The sequence below is a fragment of the Ranitomeya variabilis genome, chromosome 7 (genome assembly GCF_051348905.1).
Source record: "Ranitomeya variabilis isolate aRanVar5 chromosome 7, aRanVar5.hap1, whole genome shotgun sequence".
Lineage (NCBI taxonomy): Eukaryota > Metazoa > Chordata > Amphibia > Anura > Dendrobatidae > Ranitomeya > Ranitomeya variabilis.
Window position 1 is genome coordinate 67,147,916 of NC_135238.1, and position 13,407 is coordinate 67,161,322.

The 13,407-nt window shown below is 42.3% G+C and overlaps 1 protein-coding gene across 2 annotated transcripts in view; it reads left to right on the forward strand.

Moving 5' to 3' along the window:
• The window catches only part of USP7 (ubiquitin specific peptidase 7), a 76,670-nt gene that overhangs the window by 50,110 nt on the left and 13,153 nt on the right, over positions 1 to 13,407 (forward strand). The window contains exons 12-22 of one of the 2 annotated variants that reach the window (XM_077275222.1): positions 522 to 631; positions 2,300 to 2,456; positions 4,312 to 4,456; positions 5,378 to 5,508; positions 6,565 to 6,699; positions 9,227 to 9,328; positions 10,224 to 10,335; positions 10,576 to 10,668; positions 10,769 to 10,836; positions 11,556 to 11,656; positions 12,727 to 12,880. In XM_077275222.1, coding sequence (XP_077131337.1) covers positions 522 to 631; positions 2,300 to 2,456; positions 4,312 to 4,456; positions 5,378 to 5,508; positions 6,565 to 6,699; positions 9,227 to 9,328; positions 10,224 to 10,335; positions 10,576 to 10,668; positions 10,769 to 10,836; positions 11,556 to 11,656; positions 12,727 to 12,880 — 1,308 coding nt within the window. The remainder of the gene's footprint in view (positions 1 to 521; positions 632 to 2,299; positions 2,457 to 4,311; positions 4,457 to 5,377; positions 5,509 to 6,564; positions 6,700 to 9,226; positions 9,329 to 10,223; positions 10,336 to 10,575; positions 10,669 to 10,768; positions 10,837 to 11,555; positions 11,657 to 12,726; positions 12,881 to 13,407) is intronic. The other variant, XM_077275221.1, reaches the window with a different exon arrangement.

The following is a 13,407-nucleotide window of genomic DNA, read 5'->3' on the forward strand; positions in this document are numbered from 1 at the left end:
AGTGTTATGTACCGCGTGGGCAGTGTTATGTACCGCGTGGGCAGTGTTATGTACCGCGTGGGCAGTGTTATGTACCGCGTGGGCAGTGTTATGTACCGCGTGGGCAGTGTTATGTACCGCGTGGGCAGTGTTATGTACCGCGTGGGCAGTGTTATGTACCGCGTGGGCAGTGTTATGTACCGCGTGGGCAGTGTTATGTACCGCGTGGGCAGTGTTATGTACCGCGTGGCCTGTGCTATATATTACGTGGCCACTGTTATATATTGCGTGGGCTGTGTTATATATTGCGTGGCCTGTATTAACGCATCGGGTATTTTACAATATGTATGTATATAGCACAGGCCACGTACTATTTGTCTGCTATATACTACATGGATCCTATATACTACGTGGCCTGTGCTATATACTATGTGGCTGCTATATACATACATACATATTCTAGAATACCCGATGCGTTAGAATCGGGCCACCATCTAGGGTATTTGTAAGTTTCTAAGTATTGTTTTTTTATCCATAATCAGGAAGCCGAGAAGGGAGTAAAATTTTTAACATTACCACCCGTGTTACATCTTCAACTAATGAGATTCATGTATGATCCTCAGACAGACCAGAACATCAAGATTAATGACAGGTAAAGAATATTTACTGCTTCCTGTCACCCCACCGCTGTAAGCTTATCGGTGCATTTATAAAGCTTTCTTACTTACTAGTTATTTATCCAGGCTTCCTCTGGGGGGAAGAGAAGTATTTGATACGCTGCCAATTTTGTAAGTTTTCCCACCTATAGGTACATTTCAACTGTGAGAGACCGAACCTAAAAATAAAAAACAGAAAGTTATTGTATGATTTGTAAATAATTAAATTGCATTTTGTTGGATGAAATAAGTATTTGATCACTTACCAACCAGCAAGAATTCTGTCTCTCACAGACCTGTTAGTTTTCCTTTTAAGAAGCCCTCCTCCTGTATTAATTGCACCTGTTTAAACTCATTACATGTATAAGGACACCTGGCCACACACTCAATCACACCCCAATCTCTCCACCATGGCCAAGACCAAAAAGCTATCTAAGGACACCATTGACACCTGCACAAGGCTGGGATTGGCTACAGGACGATAGGCAAGCAGCTTGGTGAGAAGGCAACATCTGTTGGCACAATTATTAGAAAATGGAAGAAACACAAGATGACTCAATATTCCTGAGTATGGGGCTCCATGCAGGATCTCGCCTCATGTAGTAGGGATGATCCAGAGAAAGGTCAGGAATCAGTCCAGAACTTCCCGGAAGGATCTGGTCAATAACCTAAAAAGAGCTGGGACCACAGTGTCAAACTGTTAAATACTACACCATCTTAGATTAAAAATCCTGCAGGGCACGCAAGGTCACCTCGCTCACGCCAGCACGTGTCCGGGCCTGTTTGAAGGTCACCAATGACCATCTGGATGATCCTGAGGAGGCTTGTGAGAAGGTCTTGTGGTCAGATGAGACCAAAATAGAACTTTTTGTTATCAACTCCACTCACCGTGTTTGGAAGAAGGATGAGTACCACCCCAAGAACACTGTCCCAATCGTGAAGCATGTTGGGGGAGAAACATAATACTATATGGGTGGGGGGGCTTTTCTGCAAAGTGGACAGGATGACTGCACCGTATTGAAGGGAGGATGGATGAGGTCATTGCGAGATTTTGGCCAACAACCTCCTTTACTCAATAAGAGCATTGAAGATGGGTCACGGCTGGGTCTTCCACCATGACAATGACCCAAAACATACAGCGATGGTAACTGAGTGGCTCCATAAGAAGCATTTCAAGGTCCTGGAGTGGCCTACCCTGTCTCCAGACCGGAATCCAATAGAAAATCTTTGGAAGAAGCTGAAACTCAATGTTGCCCAGCGACAGCCCCGAAACCTGAAAGATCTGGAGAAGATCTGTATGGAGGAGAGGGCCAAAATCCCTGCTGCACTGTGTGCAAACTTTTTTTCTGTAGTTTTTGACCATCTGACCTCTGTAATTGCAAACAAAGGTTTCGGTACTCAAATTTCTGTTTTTGTATTGTATCAAATACTTATTTCATGGAAATTGTGTAAAAAATCATACAATGTGATTTTCTGGAAATTTTTTTTTTTTTTTTTAGTCTGTCTCAGAGGTGAAGTGTACCTACTATAAAAAAAAAAATTACAGACCTCTCCATTTTTGTAGTTGGTAAAACTTGCAAAATCGGCAGTGAATCAAATGCTTGTTTTTCCCTATGTCTGCCATGTTGTTGGCTTGCTCTTCTATATATTGTGTTGCCTTTCAGGTTTGAGTTTCCAGAGCAATTACCACTGGATGAGTTCCTGCAAAAACCTGATGTCAAAGACCCTGCTAACTACATCCTGCATGCTGTGCTGGTGCACAGTGGGGACAACCATGGAGGACACTATGTGGTTTATTTAAATCCTAAAGGAGAAGGCAAGGTAAGTGTTAATCACATGAATCGTCATACATTGACCTCTCAGATTGATAGATCCGATTCTTCACTTATCCGATCAGTATTGCAATATCGTTAGACCGGCACAGTGATGATATTGGGGGAGAAAAGGATTGGTTGGAATTTTAATGCCCAATCGTTTTGCTTTTAGAGATGAGGCATTGCCAGAGGTCTGTCAGTGGTTTCCTACTCACTCTAGAAAAAAATGTGAGTGCCCTGAAAACTGCCATCTTATATGTATGGCCAGGTTTTGGGAATAAAGTGATATATGGGAAGTAGCCGGCATCTGCCTGTAACTAGAACTTGATCCGATTGCTGCTGTTTAACCTGTATAAATGCCTCAGTCAGTCAATGGCAGCAGCTTATACATGACGCCATAGCCCAAAAAGCGATTGCTAGGCTTGATGGATTTCTATGGCACCCGGGGTCTGCTGTAAGCCCCTTTATCTGCCATCTTGGTCCTCCTGTGAAGCTCCTATACAGGCTGGGCTTCGTGGGAGAACAGCAATTATTTTATTTTGTTCTTATAGCAAAGTTCTGAATATTTTTTTTATTTTTTATTAAAGGGCCACTGTCAAACCCCCCCCCCCCCCCCAGCCGTTATAAACTAAAAGAGCCACCTTGTGCAGCAGTAATGCTGCAGTCTAACAAGGTGGCTCTTTTAGTTTTTGATTCATTTGTTACCTCAAAAAAGCGTTTTAAAAATTGGCCACACATACCAGATATTGTACCAGGAGGCGGTCCGAAGCGTCCTGTATGAATCCCCCAACGGCCGTCACTCTTCTCTTCAGGGGCGATGGTACCCGCCCCCTGAGCGCTGTTATCTTCTGAAATCCGGCGCCTGCGCTGTGCGTGCCTGCCTGGGGCCTGCGCAGTGTTCATTGTCAGTGCGGCCACACTGTTGCTGAATCCCCCGCCCCGCACTGTTATTCATTATGCACAGTGCGGGGCTGGGGTTCCTGGGAAAGCGGGGGAGCTGGGGAACGTCTAAACAGCGCAGTGCGCATGCCCAGGAACCCCAGCCCCGCACTGTGCATAATGAATAACACAGTGCGGGGCGGGGGATTCAGCAACAGGGTGGCCGCAGTGACAATAAACACTGCGCAGGCCCCAGGCAGGCACGCACAGCGCAGGCGCCGGATTTCAGACGATAACAGCGCTCAGGGGGCGGGGACCATCGGCCCTGAAGAGAAGAGTGACGGCAGTTGGGGGATTCATACAGGACGCTTCGGACCGCCTCCTGGTACAATATCTGGTATGTGTGGCCAATTTTTAAAACGCTTTTTTGAGGTAATAAATGAATCAAAAACTAAAAGAGCCACCTTGTTAGACTGCAGCATTACTGCTGCACAAGGTGGCTCTTTTAGTTTATAACGGCTGGGGGGGGGGGGGGTGACAGTGGCCCTTTAATTACTACAATATAATATAAATCTAAAGTTTAATAGCGCCATAATCCTACTGACCTGCAGATTCATATTTCTGGGATCATCTTTACTATAGAATGAAGGCTGTAAAATCACACCTCCCAATAAACAATGGCAGGATTGCACTTTTTTTTTTCTCTTATCATTTCGCCCCACTTGTATTTTTTTCCATTTCTTCATTACATTATATGGTGAAATAATTGGTATCATTCAATTTGTTCTGCTTGTCCCTCAAAGCAGAAGCCCTCAAATGTCTGTCAGTGGTAAAATGGAAAATGTATGGCTTTTGGAGCAAGGAGGGGGTTATAACTTCAGAAATGTGTTTTGTTTTTTTTAAAGGGTTAAGCACGCTAGGTCATAGTATTTATGTAACTGATTTGATTGTTTCCATGTAACTAAATTAATTCACTCTTGCAGTGGTGTAAATTTGACGATGACGTAGTGTCAAGATGTACAAAGGAGGAAGCTATTGAGCATAACTATGGAGGTCACGACGATGACTTGTCTGTACGGCACTGCACAAATGCGTACATGCTGGTTTACATCAGGGAATCCAAGCTGAGTAAGTGTTTAGATCAAATATGTATTGAATGTACAAGCTGGAGCTGAATACTAGAAGTGAGTGAATTAATGGGTTGTCCCAATAACCTTTATCGCCTATCCACAGTAAGAATGATACATTATGAATACCAGGGATAGGCCGGTGTCACACTTGCGAGTGCAATGCGAGAAACTCGCGCATCAATACCGGTACTCGGGACCGGAGCATGCGGCTGCATATATTTCTATGCAGCCGCATGCTCCGGTCCCGAGTACCGATGGCAGTGCCGGGTATTGATGTGCGAGACTCACACTGCACTCGCTAGTGTGACACCGGCCATACTGCGATTACCACTGACCTTTCGACAGGGGCCCAAATCCTGTATATGAAAAGGTAGTGAGCGTGTGCAGTCACATATTCGTTATAGGGGTATTCCTAAGTTTGTAAGCTACCCCCTTTCCTTGTGATGGCTTCCTGACTTTGGGGAGCCCCATTGATCCGGAGAACTGAGGCTCTGAAGAACCCAGCCTGAATGGAGCGTAGGATGGTGATGCGCGTAGCTGCTGTTAGGTGGTTGATCTTCAGCACTCTTTTTAGAATCCATGAAGTGGCAGTGTGCGTGATTGCCCACCAATTCCTTCAGCCCAGTTCTTGGGATCCGCAGTCAGGGAAGCTATAATGGCGGAGAACTTTCTAACTTGAGAATATCCCTTTTAATTGCTGCATGACTCCTGTAGACGGTGAATGGAGCACTGGTCATACATGGTCAGACATAATATATCCAGAAGATGTGGTGATTCTCATGATCATACACTTTATCACCTGTTTTTGGATAGGTGATGTATGAGGTTTAGGAGACAACCCCTTTCAATTTAAATGCTGAACTTGTTTTTCTTTTTCAATGTATCAAATGCAGAAATATAAATGTTATTTTTCTTGTAGATGAAGTTCTCCAGGCTGTCACAGATCATGATATTCCTCAGCAGCTCGTAGAGAGGCTACAGGAAGAAAAGCGTATAGAGGCTCAGAAAAGAAAAGAGCGCCAGGAAGCTCATCTGTACATGCAAGTTCAGGTAGGCAGTTCTCTTTAAAAAGAAAAAATATACCTATATATTAAAAAGTATCACTCATTATTTTTGCGATTGACTTCTCAAGACCTTGCTCTTCAAGAGTCAGAAATGTCCATTGGTAATATTGACATCATAAGTTGATTCATTGGAAAATGTCCTTGCTTATGTGCAACATTGTAATATACAGAGGCCGTGATTTTGCAGCCTCACCACAAAACCTTAAATGGAACCTGTCAGGTGATTTGTTTTTTTTTTTTTTGTACTATACTAATAGTATCCTGAAGTCAAGCTTGAGCACCACTTTCAGGATATGTACCTTCATTCCTGTGTGTTGCCCCGTTGTGTTCCTGTAAGCCCCGATCTTATAAGGGATTATGGGTAAGGGAAAGGGTGAATATTAATTTGCAATTTACATATGCTTGACTTGTTGGTGAGACAATAAATTTGGGGCTTACAGGAACACAAAGGGGTAGCTCTCAGGAATAAAAGTGGCATATCCTGAAAGGGCTCCCTAACCTTTATTTCAGGTTATTATTGGTATACTACACAAAAATCGCCTGACATATTCCCTTTAAACCATTATAAAGCTTGAGAAATGAAGAAGCTTCACAATGTGCTTGCTGTTCTAATTCTGCACATTCTGTCACATTTGGTGGTGAGCTTTGCCTTTTTCATTTTTGCTAGTCTGTTTAGAGCACAGAGATTTCCTGTCTGTGCTTTGAATAGATCAAGCACAGCCCTGCATACAGGGGCGGGACACCGCCAGCAGCCAATGGCAGTGAGGTCATGGGGGCGTGGCCAGTGATATTTGGCAAGTTGTGAGTGACTGGGGATGTGCACAGAGGGAGAGAGAAAAAAATATATGTTTAAATATATATTTTTTTAATCTTTATTCAAGAGGAAACTGAAATTTGTTGAGGTGTTACTTGGTGCTGATCTGGGGGACGGTTGCATACTAGCTAGTAATCTGGGGGCTGCTTTATTTTTCACTTGTTTTATAGACTATCCCAACATGTAAATATGTATCGAATTTAATAACATTCTTTACTTTTTTAACAGATTGTGGCAGAGGACCAGTTCTGCGGCCACCAAGGCAATGACATGTACGATGAGGAGAAGGTGAAATACACTGTGTTCAAAGTATTAAAAAACTCCACACTTGCCGAATTTGTTCAAAATCTTTCACAAACTATGGTAAGGAAATCTGCGGCAGCTTTTCTAGGTCTTGTATTGGATGGTGACCAGCTTGGCGTTTATTGATCTGAAGGGCAGATGAGTCTGTTGTCTTTGCAGCCGGGATATGCTTTGTAATTATGTCTGAAAATAACATTTAATGAAATACGAGACGGATTACTGCTGCTTTCTATTGATCTCTGATAATGGCTTGGCAAGGGCCTGGACACAATGTACTAAAAATGTCCTGTTGTATATTGCTCTTTAGATTTCTAAAACCAAAGGAATGTGAAAGGCTATCCATATGCCGAGTATTATCTGGAGTAATCATGTTATGAAGCTGGGGATGCACAGGGAATTGGGGGGTTTCTATGTAGTCAGCATTTTAAAGTGTATCTACTGAATTTATGTATTACTTTACCACACTTACCAGCTGTAAATGTTCGCAATCCTTGCAATAGCGGGTGCAAAACAGTAAAAAGAATAGTGGGTCACAGACGCAAGTTTTTGTGGAAAGTGGCTAGGGACCCCTTTGGGTTTGTACCAGTAATTTTAATGCGCTAGGGTAGAATAGGGAAGTAATAAATCTATTGTTAGTGTGTCTCTGCAGTGTGTATTATACACACAGCTCTGCTAAATATGTACGTATGCATGCACAGCTCTACTATATGTGCACATATACATGCACACATAGCTCTGCTTCATATGCACTTATATATACACACACAGCTCTGCTACATATGCACATACACACACAGCTCTACTATGTGTGCACATACACATGCACGCACAGCTCTGCTATATATGCACATATGCATGCACGCACAGCTCTGCTACGTATGCACATACATATGCACGCACATCTCTGCTACATATGCACGTATACATACACGCACAGCTCTCCTACATATGCACATACATATGCACGCACAGCTCTGCTACATATGCACAAACACATGCACGTACATACTACACGTTACCAGATCTTGCAGTTTCCAGGCATGTGACTGATCACATGACATGAAAGGTCCTGAGCTAGTTGGGTAGAAGGCCCTCCGGTTGCTCTGGATGTGCAGCTCCCGGTATCTGTCTCCTGCACCGCACCGATCTGGTACATCAGTGTGGGGCAGGAGGAGAGGGAAACTCTGATCAGTAAGGACACAATGGTCTCAATCACAGGAAGTTGCATTGGACTGTAAGTCGGGCTCACTTTTTAGCAAGAGTTTTTCTTGTTAAAGTGCGTTTTACAGTCGGGAAAAATACGATGTAAAGGGTGTTACCTGACATTTGTGTCCTGCCTCTGATCTGGAGCCTTGCTATAAATGCCCCCTGAAAGGACAGGAAGCATAGGGCTAAAAATATCCCCAATGGTCAATGTGAAATCGCAGGATTACCTTGTTAAATAAAATAAATAAATTGTACTATGAAAAATAAATACTTTTTTTTTAATACATGTAACGCAACCTGAATTAAACAATAGGTAATTTTCTGCTCCACTATTGGGGGCATTTCAGACATCTGACATTCATGGTCTGATTACACTGGTATTCAGTGATTTTGGTGCCAACGATGTCGGAACAGTTTATATTAAGTTTATGGTTCTGATTGGTTTTGTCAGTTGGCTCTAGTTTCTGAAATACTTATTAGTTAATAGAATTCTGGACTCAAAAAGCTGCCTTCATAGCAATGGAAATACAAAATAGGTAATGAAATCCCCTATATAATTAAGACGCTGTTTAAAGGGAACCAGTCCCCAGTGCTGTTACCTAAGCAATGTGCAGCAATTAGCGCGTTTTTTCATTATAAACTGTGGTCTAATCATGTGCAAAAATCACTTTATATAGTTAGATCATTTAAGCTCATATAGTCATAGGGGCGGGCTTCATTTCATTCAGTGACGGTTGGCGCTGCCCGCACAATTTAATGTTCGTGGGGATTGGCCGACATCACGCAAATCCGCTTTGAAAAATCCTGCTCTTGCGCGTGTGTGGGGAGCCACGGCTGGTCCAGACATCAGTCTGTGCTCGGACCATGAAACTCAGGGGTGTCAGGAAGACCTCAGACGTGATACATGTGGGCAGATCGGTGGCATCTGTCAACCATAGAGTACAATGATTTCCTTTCAGCCAATACTTTGTAGAAGACTATAGAAAGTTCCAATGTGTTAGTGGCATTTTCCACTCCCAGACTTGTATGAAGTGTGTTTTTACTTGTGATTACACGGATACCTGCCATACAAAAGCAAAAAGGCCATTTGTCAGCATAGTCCTAAGGACGTATTTATTGTGTATGTCATGTGCTTCCAGCGTTCCTCCTAAAACAAAGTACAAACTGATGTGAACAGTGCCTTAGACACGAGTCTGGCTACAGGGGATAAGCTGCCTAGAAATAGATTTTTTAATTATTTTTTTCTCAACATTTGCCATCCTTTACAATTGGTCTATTGATGCACATTACTTTTAGCACTAATTTTTTACAGCCATTTAATAGTCATGTTTCAGATGAAATAATAAGGCCTTATTGTACTTTTTTTTTTTTTTTACCCCAGGGATTTCCACAGGACCAAATTCGGTTATGGCCCATGCAAGCTCGAAGTAATGGAACAAAAAGGCCAGCAATGTTGGATTATGAAGCGGATTGCAGCAAAACTGTAAATATACAATATATATTGCTCCTTCACTGTTCCTCAGGATTCGCTGGCTGATACTAACTAGTGGTGGTCCTAGATGTTACTTGTGTGCTCTCCGTAGGTCACGGACCTCAGGATGGTGGGTTACGATGAGATGCCATCCAGCCCTTATACATGACAAGTTTCTTCTGCTGGACCCCCTTTTTTCCCTTAAGTTTACAATTTGGCTTTTTTTAAAATTATTATTTGAGCACAAGTGTCTAAATTTTGACCTACATTTTCTATGACCCGATGCATAAAAATGCCCGTAGTTGCCCATTAGTTAGATCTTGTAAACTGACTATCGGTTGTAGAGTAGTCTAGTTGCTGTGAGATATTGATCCACCGGTTGCATGTATATTTGGACACATTAGGATATCTAAAGGTGTGTGTACAAGTCCTCAGAGTAGTAGTATCACTGTGTAGGAGACCTTGGTGGCGACGAGCTAGGAGGATACATTATACTGTGCTCGTCTGTGGAGCACCACTTTCTACGTACATTTCACACTTGTGTTTTGAGGCCAATGAAGACCAGGGTGTAAGCTGCTGACAGCGTGCAGTAATCACCTATACACATCATCATTAGCCTGTGTGATCCATACAATAAAAGCAGTAGATGCCCAAACATGAGGCCAATCTGCAGGCAGCTGGGTCCACCGATAAACCCGGCAAGAAAAGCTTGTTATGGTTGATGTATGGGTTGTCTTCCCAATGAAAGCTGTGCAACAAAATATGCTCTTCATGGTTTGGATCCGACATGATTACTTTGTAAATGGAGCATCTCTTCGTTATTTGCTGACTTGTATCTGATGCCATGTGAATGTCTGCTAATAACTCTCCTTTCTGCTGTATTTTTTGCATTATGTTTGTCATGTAGATGATTGAGCTGAGTGACAATGAAAATCCTTGGACAATATTTTTGGAAACTGTAGATCCAGAAATGGCTGCTAGTGGGGCGACGCTTCCCAAGTTTGACAAAGATCGTAAGTGTAGGCTATCCTCTCTACATACTACTTTTTTTTTCCCACGTAACCCTCTGATTTGATTTGATGTTGGAGATTTAGTTCCGGGGGCCTGAACTCTGCACGGTTTTGGAGCGGTTGGATTTTATTCGCTCGATTCCAAGCCATTTGAATAATTTCTAATATTTACTCTTCACCGTTCCAATAGAAACCCCAATAACGAGCCCTGCTTTATCCTTATTCTCACTCAAGCTTTCTCTTCCACAGATGACGTCATGCTCTTTTTAAAAATGTACGATCCGAAAAGTCGAAGCTTAAATTACTGTGGACATATCTACACCCCAATTTCCTGTAAAATACGTAAGTATGTTGCACGATGGGGGTGATGTAATATCATTATATGGATGTCATTTTGGAGTTCTACGTCTAATTATTTCTTTCCCAACCCCACTATAAACAGGTGACCTACTGCCAGTTATGTGTGAGAGAGCTGGATTTCCGCAAGGAACTAACCTTATCCTCTATGAGGTAAAGCACCTGAAGTCTGGGGTTTTGGGCCTACCATTGGCAGCATTTACATATTGTCCTTGATGCATGAGCTTGTTTTCCCCCTCCAGGCATAGATCTACTAATGGGTTAATTTGTTGAGAATGGAAGTAATATTTTGAGCCTCTACTAGATAGGGAAACCGTGTAAGCAACAAAAGTCTTGAAGGAAGATGGCCACTTTATATTCAGGCCCAATAACTAGCAGGGCAGTGGAGTCCGTCATGAAGTCGGTGCCCATTTTGGTAGAGTCTGAGGTTTGGCTTACTGACTCCACAGCCTTGATAACTAGGCCGATCTACCAAAATCTAATGTTAACTAATCTGTACAGCAATTGCCGTAAAGAAGGAAAAAAAATGAAACCTCCAGAATTTCCTGTCGCCACACCTCCCAAAAAATGCATTGAAAACCAATCGAAATGTCTGCACATCACATAAAACAAGGCCTCCCACAGCTCTATGGCCTGAGTCAGAAGTTCAGAGACCACGTCAGCACAATGTGAATTATCGGTGTTTTTATTTTACAAATGCCCAATAATCCCCTCCACTCAAATAATAAAAAAAAAGCGACAAGTTTGAGCTTGACATTTTAGTTTTCTGCGCTTTTCTACTTCTCTGCTGTAATAAGTTGCTTGTGAAACCACTTGTTTCTTGGATGTCATTGCTCTGTGTTGTTTTGTGAAACCTTTTTAATTGTTTGCAGGAAGTCAAACCGAATTTAACAGAACGTATCCAAGATTATGACGTGTCTCTTGACAAAGCACTTGATGAGCTTATGGATGGCGACATTATAGTATTCCAGAAGTGAGTACATTGTGAACTTTTCTAACCTTCTGTGCTCTTCCACTTTGGGATTATGTGCGGGTTTTTTTTGTTACTAGTAGTTTTGTACTTTGATGAACCCTCTATGGTATGGCTGAAAATGTCAGTTCCTTTAAATATGGCTGTAACATCTGTTCAATAGCGAAAATCATTTAATTTTGCATAACTTGGCCATAAGCGTAACTTGCTCTACTGAAAAAGCCATTGCCATCTCCATTGGGAATACAGAACTAGCCTATGGCTGCTGTGTATGTCCTGCTTTGTTGGGGTTGCCCACTACCTGAAAACCCTTTTTTAACCTGTTCAGAACCTAAGCATTTTCTCCTTTTCCTGACTGAACATTTTGTGCACTGTGTCACTCCATCATCTGCTTCTCCCTCCCTGTAACCAGTGATCATGCGATGACTGGGTCTGGAGGAGGAAGCATCTGATCCCATTAATATTGCAGGTTACTAGGCCCTGTGTTTTACCAATTCTGGATATTTGGATACAGATTTTGGACAATGCAGTTGGTAGCTTTATCTGTTGTAAACGCATATTTAATTGGGCCATTTCAGGCTGGTTCAGTAGTGTACTATAGGAAACCCAAAAGTCGGGCCATGTTCACATCACTGACCATAGTCACAGCTGTCCTCCTTCCTGTGTGCCGGTCACAGAGCATGCCCACAACCCATAGAAGTCCGCGTCCTCTCCATCCGTGTGGCCGGTATACAGCATGTCTGAGCGGCTGCTTCTGTAATTTACGGGACATAAAGCAGATAAATTCACAATGACATTTATTCCCTTCAATAATGAATTGTCTACTTTAATATTCTATTACGGTGTGTTGTCTAACATAAAAACATTCTAAAAAACAAACAAACCGTAATAAAACAATACTTTGTACCCACTCTAACTCCAAGGATTCCGCGCAGGCTGACCAATCTGTTATGGACAGACATTAGGAAATACTCAGTTTTGTGATTTCCGTATCTGTAAAGAGTTAAGAAGAATGTGGCTGTCACTTTTTCATTAACATTGTAACTGTGCTTTGTCATTCTGCCCCTGTCTAGAGATGACCCAGAGAATGAGAACAGTGAATTGGCCACCGCCAAGGAATACTTCAGAGACCTTTATCACCGTGTCGATGTAATCTTCTGTGACAAGACAATTCCTAATGATCCAGGATTCGTTGTTACATTGTCTAACAGGATGAATTACTCTCATGTATGTATTTCATTATGATCTTGTATCAGCAGGTTTCTTTTGTTGGAAAGTCTTCCCATTAGAAAATCCATGTACCTGTGGTACTGCACAATAGGGAGGCTGTCACCCAGCTAACCAGTGGGTCATCGGCTCAGAATGGCTCCTGAGATCTCCTCATATAAAATGTCATATTTATCTATAATGTTGTGTACATAGGATATTGTCTTGTTTTATGTTCCATGAGCATTGCTTATAGGGATTGAAGACAACTGTAAATATGTCCTACTAATGTGTAGTGGGGAGTAGTGTGCCATGGACAGAGATCTGCTATATGTGACCTAGGCCATTCTTCTATGACAGGTGTATTTGGCTTTCTCCATGAGTCCCATAAGCCATGAAGGAGCTCCAGAGCACTTAAGACCAGGGCTGTGGAGACGGTGTCTATTTTGGTGGAGTCAGTATAAAATGGACCTTCTCCTAAAATATATATACAATTGGGTTCAGTAGTACATTGTAGGATGTGCTGTAAATGTTTTCATAAGAATTTG